At 42.8% G+C, this 7,775-nt stretch overlaps 1 protein-coding gene across 9 annotated transcripts in view; it reads left to right on the forward strand.

Annotated features, from left to right (window-relative positions):
• LOC120816974 (mitogen-activated protein kinase kinase kinase kinase 4) overlaps positions 1-4,630 on the forward strand; it is a 38,427-nt gene extending 33,797 nt beyond the window's left edge. For all 9 annotated transcript variants that reach the window (XM_040172673.2, XM_040172676.2, XM_040172677.2 and 6 more), the window contains 3 exons: positions 137-296; positions 458-597; positions 695-4,630. In XM_040172673.2, coding sequence (XP_040028607.2) covers positions 137-296; positions 458-597; positions 695-778 — 384 coding nt within the window. In that variant the 3' untranslated portion in view covers positions 779-4,630. The remainder of the gene's footprint in view (positions 1-136; positions 297-457; positions 598-694) is intronic.
• The last annotated feature ends 3,145 nt before the right edge of the window (positions 4,631-7,775 follow it).

Raw genomic sequence — 7,775 nt, forward strand, 5'->3', positions numbered from 1 at the left:
GTAGAGATGTTCTATGTAGGAAGAAGTTCACAGAAATTGAAACATACTCCTCTGTGTTCACTCATTTGTGTCATTCCTTCATTACTTCTTATGGGGTGGTGTTTAAAATAGTGTTCTTTGTGTGTCCTCTTTCTAGATCCAGGGTTCCATTCACCCCCATGCCATCATCATTTTGCCAAACAGCGCTGGAACAGAGGTGCTGGTTTGCTACGAGGATGAGGGCGTCTACATTGACACCTATGGCCGCATCACCAAGGATACGGTGCTGCAGTGGGGGGAAATGCCTGCGTCCGTCGGTAAGTAGCACTCATTGTGTGACTTACTGATTCTGGGTTAGCATCTGCACAGAGCAGTGAGAACCATCCTGAACCAGATCCTGTGACGACCGGTATGGGATACGGGGGCTAAACCATGGTACCATGGTAGTGATCGTGTGTGTTTGACTGTCTCTCTCCAGCCTACCTTCAGTCTAATCAGGTGATGGGTTGGGGAGAAAAGGCCATAGAGCTGAGATCGGCCAACACAGGGAACCTTGAGGGAGTTTTCATGCACAAAAAGGCCCAGAAGCTCAAGTTCCTGTGTGAACGGAATGACAAGGTAAGTGTTTGTCTTTTAAGGTGTGCATTAAATATCTGCTTAAAGGAGGTGTATTAATCAAAGAGGTGTAACATATTTCATGAACTTGTTTCTCCAGGTCTTCTTTGCCTCTGTGCAGTCAGGAGGCAGCAGTCAGATCTACTTCATGACTCTCGGACAGAACTCACTGTTCAACTGGTAACGACTGGACCAGTTACTTTGGTATCAGCTGGTGGTGTGTGGCTTCATTTTTCTGGGTTAAACTGCTGGTGATTTTTTGCATTTGTGCCGACCGCTGTGTGCCACCGTGGATTCTGGATCCCGTGCAAAGATCAACACGTTTTATTTGTGATGCACAGCTGAGTTGATCTGCAGCTTGTATCCATCACTTAATCCTTGAATACTGAAGTTGATCTCACCGCCTCGCCATTCCACGCAAGCCCCAATAGGTACAGCGGGCAGCGACAGCGTCCTGGGAAAGGACACAGAGGAATGTTTCATCCAAATCTACACAGAAATAAACAACAGTTCAGGTACTCTCCTCTATGAGCACAGTTCAACATTTGGCTCACATCGCTCTCGGATCAGTTAAAAGTCTTTATTTTTTCTTCTGATGAAAATCCGTTGCTCTGCTATTGACTCTTATTTGCTTTGACACGGCTTGACTGGGATGTATTACTGGATCAAGTGAATCATCTGAGGGTCTTGGATGATTGTTCTCCCAGTAGACTAGCAGCGTAATGTGTCCAGCTGTACGGTTGGTCTTCACGTAAGAAGCCAGACGAACACAAGTCCTTAATTCCCTCCATAGACATCACCTGGCCATTTCAAGAACCGTGTCAGAACGAAATGTGGACCAAGTGGGACCACAACTCCCGCGTCATTCCACATCTCGTTTTAACTGCTTGCTACTTCGTCCCTAAATCAATGTCCAAATTGATGAACAACCCATGTCTGTGATACTTCAGCAGTGTTATTCATGAAGACATTTAGTGGTGTTTTCTTCTTCACTGCTACAAGCCGACTTCAAGGACCCAAACAGATAAATCAGTTAATGTACTGAATGCTCATTCTGTTGATTTCCATATTCCATTGTTACACAATCTGCATTGCACACTTTGCATTAACATGATTTGAGTAGGTGTTTTGTAGCATAATCTTAATATTCTACCTTACTACTCAAAGTTGGAGCATTCTCTCCATACTCTTTTATTATTCCATTTTTCCAGGGACACAAGTAGAGCCACAAAACAGCTCAGCTTCTATTTTGAACAGCTTACAATGTCTATATTCTTGTATGATGCACTATTGTATAATTTTTTTATGATTGAAAAGCCATCTTTACGTATGTGTACAGGATTATGAATGCGAACCTCCATCCCACAACAGAGCTCCTAACATGTTATGTCCATCTATGGAAGGTTATGAACATGAGCTACTGGCGGTGAACTTGAAGATCAGAATTTCTGTCAGGCTCTTTGCACACCTTGTACATGCTTTCTGTAACATCCTTTGGAAATTGCTTTTTTTTTGTTTCAAAGTGGAGAACGTTCAAGCCATTCAGCAGTCAGTATTGAAGACATAACTGAACTGAACTCTGGATCAGTATTTCTGACACTAGCCAACACTAGACTCCCACGCGCTTATTAGCCTTGATGAGTTGATCTGGGCTTGTTCTTTGGTCTGTTTCTGTTCCGCAAAGAGCGCCACACCACGAGAAGACAAGAAGTCTTTGATACATCTGCTCCATGAATCCATTATGTAACAAACTGAATTGAAACATTTAAAAAGTTCAATGTTTTTAGTGTTATACACTGTGGAGGCCTGAAAGATCTCCAGGGACATTCGAGACGGCTGCAGTGAAGAAATAATGGGTTTTACCCTTCAAATGTGAATTTGCAGCTTGTCCATTTCCTATCCATTTTCATTATACTCAGTGGGTTCAGCTTCGTTATGTTTTTCGTCAAATTATCCTCATATGTTATATTTACTATTGAATGTTTGGCGCCAAATATTTTATATGCAGTGATACCATATTTTTTTTCTACAGACTTAGATAGAAATATTACAGCTGGTTCTGTGAGAATATTTTAAACTGGAAAATGAACTTTCTGACAATGGCTGTCTCATTGCTATATCCTCACGAAATTTCACACAGGGTTGGTTTCTGTGTGAAAGTGAGACACCAGAGTGGCAGCTAGCTAGCTAGCATGGCTACAGCGCATATACAGGAGGGCGAGCTAGTGTCAACAGGCTAACAGACCTGCAACTGCTAACCGGCGCTAAACGCCTCAGAACCCAGAGAGCTAGCTTACAATAGCTAGCTCTCTACAGCTAACATGCTAACATGGCGAGAATAGCAAGAAAAAACATTCCCCCTTTGAACCCTGTTGCTTATTTGTATATAAAATTGGACTCAACTGATTCCTGTGTATTCCTGTAGCTACTGTAATTAGATGATACAAACAAATTATTTTGATTGAACATCACTTGAGGCTTTTGCTTTGAAATGTTTATCTAGAAATTCTTACAAACTTTATCTAAAGTTATGCTCTGAGTGACAGGATGTTTGGCAATAAACATGTTGAGGGATGTTACCTTGTGGTCAGACAGGACTGGACTTAACCAGCACATTTCAGTAACCATTTACAGTAGGTACCTAGTAACTATTTAACACGCTTTCTCACATGTTCGCACAGAGAAGTCCTCTCGGCAGTCAGCCTTTGTATTCTCAATACAAAGTCAGAATTGGTGCGAATGTCGTCCCAGTTTGATTCCATAACCCCACTAAAAACAATGGCTATTCAGTTATATTGCCACGATCAAATGGGTTATAATTTTGCAAGTTTATGAATTCAGTCTTGTAATAAGTGATACATGGAAGTATATGTATTTTTAAAATGGTTGCTGTCCTTATGGCTAAGAACAAAGGTCACATCGTTGGTCACATTTAATACGTTTATATTCTCCACATCGTTCTGCTTACTCTAAATGTGCTGTCTTTCCGTTCAGCGTTGTGCTCCATCTGCTTCGTTCCTCATCCCGCTTCAAGGAAACAACAGTGAAATCGGTTCCTTCCCGCGCCATGCAGATCCGTGTCTGTGGGCTAATTCATGTGGCCTCTGAAGCTACAGCTTGGAGACACAATGACCACATGTATTTTTGTGGGTTCCTGGAAACGTGTTCCTTCACCTTATCTCCCTGTGCTGAACATTTGGGCGTTGCTGCGTTAATGAGATCAAGAGATCAGCGCTCTTCCAACTACATCTTCCTCCAGACAATGTCGCTCTCATTGCCTCAGCGTCCTGTACTCTCCTGTCTCTGCTTGATCTCCATCGTCTCTTCCTCTACATTTCCCTGTCCTCATGTCTCACAGACTCCATAGCTGCAATTGTCTCTTTGTCTTGGCTAAAGTTGTTGGCTAATGTTGAAGGACCACTCCTGTACGAACATTCATTTCAATTCTTTCATGTGAAACATTCCAGTACTCCGCTAAAGTCCATCGATGATCAACCGAAAAGTATGAAGAGTGTTAAAAACGGCAGAGAGCCGGCCCTGATAGAGGTGATGTAGGAATTGGTTTTCAGTCTGTATGGAAGGGAAGGTCAGAGTTGGAGGACGTAGTCGCTGGCTTGGGTCAAGTGCCGGTTCACAGAAGGAACATGGAGGTCACTTTGAGCTTCTAGACCTGCTCATCAGAAACTCAATTTAAGAAAAACAGTGGGAGGAAATTCCTTTTAACATGAAAATAGGTGCCAGACTGCAATGTGCAATAACTATATGTCCTTGATGGTTATGACGAGGAGGCAGGGGAGGAGGAGGAGGAGTATACTCCTGAGTAAGTGATGATGACAAGAAATGTTGAGTAACATTTGGAAAAATGCAATGTGTAAAGTCCAAAAACACGACATTTTATATAGGTAAATATTTGAGAGTGTATATTGCCATTGACCATTTCATTTCTTTCCCATACTGAGTTTTATTCTATGCACTGGGCCGATGTATATCTTTGAGATGAGAGATGGTGAGACAATAATAAATATGATGAGCGGTGTTCTGTGGTGGTTTATTGCTTTTATTTTTAGGAACTGCATTCAAACAACCTTCTCCAGCTTAATCCTCAATGGCCGTTATGCAGGAACTATAGTTTATTACTTGAAGGTTATCCAGTGGAAGCTCAGACAGAGAGTCTGAGGCAACACCTTCAAAAACTGAGGGCAAGTCAACATAATATACTGTAAGTCATACATTTGGGCATTCATTTCAGTTTCTCCAGACTTTAGTAAGATATACTAATGTCTCTTAAGTCAGGCATCCTGTTGCTGGATCAAACGTTGCATGGCTACAAGTGGCTGTAGGGGTGGTTGATGTTAACACTTCCAGTAATGCACCAGTTGTCACGGTGTGGTTCACGTCCTGTCTTATTTTGTAGTTTTCTGCGACTCGTGTCCCCAGGTAACTTCACTTCCTGCCTGGTCCTGTCATCCCCTGTGATCGTCTGATTGTTTCCACCTGTGTCCAATCACCTGCACCTCCCTAGTGTATTTAAGCCGTGCGTCTCTTGTGTCACTTGTCGCATCATTGTCTATTGTTCCGGATGGTCCTTGTCTTTTGTCCTGGATGTTCCTCGTTCCTGCCAGCCTCCCCCCCCCCCCCCCCCGGTACTTGTATGTGTTTTTGCCCGTTGGCCTTTTCTTTATTTTGCCTTTTTGACTATTAAAGTCGTTTTTCGTTAGAACTCTGCATTTTAGTCCTGCCTTCCTACCCAACCCTGACACCAGTAACAAGTTGGGTCATTAAAATGACGAAGCGTGGCCGCCACCGATTTCTGTGGAGCTTGCGTTAGCTAATGTTAACCACTGCTCATACCAGACCAAAATTACCTTTGACCAGCAAACTGCACTAAAATGTGGGAATACATTTGTTCTAATACCCATACTATTATATACCGTGGATCCGGAATGTATTCCCAGTGCTTCACTTTTTCCACATTTTGTTATGTTACAGCCTTATTCCAAAATGGATTAAATTCATTATTTTCCTCAACATTCTACACACAACAACCCATGACAAAGTAAAAACTGTTTTTTGAAAATCTGTTAAAAATAAAGAACGAAAACATAACATGTCCATAAGTATTCACAGCCTTTGCTCAATACTTTGTTGAAGCACCTTTGGCAGCAATTACACCCTCAAGTCTTCTTGGGTATGATTCCACAAGCGTGGCACACCTATTTCTGGGCTGTTTCTCCCATTCTTCTTTGCAGAACCTCTCATGTTCCATCAGGTTGGATGGAGAGCGTCAGTGCACAGCCATTTTCAGATCTCTCCAGAGATGTTCAATGGGGTTCAAGTCAGGGCTCTGGCTGGGCAAATCGAGGACATTCACAGAGTTGTGCCGAAGCCACTCCTTTGTTATCTTGGCTGTGTGCTTCCGGTCGGGTCGTCCTGTTGGAAGATGAACCGTCGCCCCAGTCTGAGGTCCAGAGCGCTTTGGAGCATGTTTTCATCGAGAATGTCTCTGTACATTGCTGCATTCATCTTTCCCTCAATCCTGGCTAGTCTCCCAGTTCCTCCTGCTGAAAAACATCCCCACAGCATGATGCTGCCACACCATGCTTCACTGTAGGGATGGTATTGGCCAGGTGATGAGCAGTGCCTGGTTTCCTCCAGACATCACGCTTGGTATTCAGGCCAAAGAGTTCAATCTTTGTTTCATCAGACCAGAGAATTTTGTTTCTCATGGTCTGTGAGTCCTTCAGGCGGGCTGTCATGTGCTTTTTTATTGAGGAGTGGCTTCCGTCTGGCCACTCTACCAAACAGGCCTGATTTGTGGAGTGCTGCAGAGATGGTTGTCCTTCTGGAAGGTTGTCCTCTCTTCATAGAACAACGCTGGAGCTGTCAGAGTGACCATCGGGTTCCTGGTCACCTCCCTGACCAAGGCCATTCTCCCCCGATCGCTCAGTCTGGCTGGGCGGCCAACTCTAGGAAGAGTCCTGGTGGTTCTAAACTTCTTCCATTTCCAGATGATGGAGGCCACTGTGCTCATTGGGACTTTCAATGCTGCAGAAATCTTTCTGTACGCTACGCCAGATCTGTGCCTCGATACAATTCTGTTTCAGGGGTCTACAGATAATTCCTTGGACTTGGACATGGCTTGGTTTATGCTCTGATATGCACTGTCAACTGTGATACCTTATATAGACAGGTGTGTGCCTTTCTCAATCATGTCCAATGAACTGAATTTAGCACAGGTGGACTCCAATCAAGTTGTAGAAATATCTCAAGGATGATCAGTGGAAACAGGATGCACCGGAGCTAAATTTTGAGTGTCATGGCAAAGGCTATGAATACTTATGTACATGTTATGTTTTCGTTCTTTATTTTTAACAGATTTGCTCAAATTTGCAAAAAACAGTTTTCACTTTGTCATTATGGGTTGTTGTGTGTAGAATGTTTAGGAAAATAATGAATTTAATCCATTTTGGAATAAGGCTGTAACATAACAAAATGTGGAAAAAGTGAAGTGCTGTGAATACTTTCCGGATGCACTGTATATTAGCTCAACGGCACAAAACACAAATTTGCCTCAGACAATTTTACAATCTGTAAACATCCTCTGTCCTTAAACCTCACAACGGTACAGGAAAAAAACCCATAAATGGACTTTAGCAAGTGGATATAGTAGAAGAACTAAAAATAAAAAAGTAAAGGTATCAACAAAATATATGCGAATACTACTATTGTTGATAGTAGCAGTGTATGTGAGGGAGGACCAGGCTCCAGACACCATGATCCTTGGAAACAGATGAGACAGCACAAAGACTAGTAGCAGTGTATGTGAGGGAGGACCAGGCTCCAGACACCATGATCCTTGGAAACAGATGAGACAGCACAAACACTCTGGAAAAAGTTGAATTACCGATCGGCATTAATGGAACATGAATTCATACAGATGGAGAGAGAACAAAGGAGAGAGGAGCTCAGTGCGATCTGTAATGGAAAAGTCTCTCGGCAGTCTAGACCTATAGCAGCTTAGCTAAGGGCTGGTCCTGGTTTACCAGCCCTTATTATAAGTGTTATCAAACAACAGAGGAGCTTGATTACTTAAGGCTCTGGCTCACATCCTACCTTTTAAGACTCTAGGAATCACAAGTAACCCAGCGTTTAAGGAGCGCGATATATATAAATATATAAAG

Source organism: Gasterosteus aculeatus, chromosome 4 (assembly GCF_964276395.1).
Source record: "Gasterosteus aculeatus chromosome 4, fGasAcu3.hap1.1, whole genome shotgun sequence".
NCBI classification, from domain to species: Eukaryota; Metazoa; Chordata; class Actinopteri; order Perciformes; family Gasterosteidae; genus Gasterosteus; species Gasterosteus aculeatus.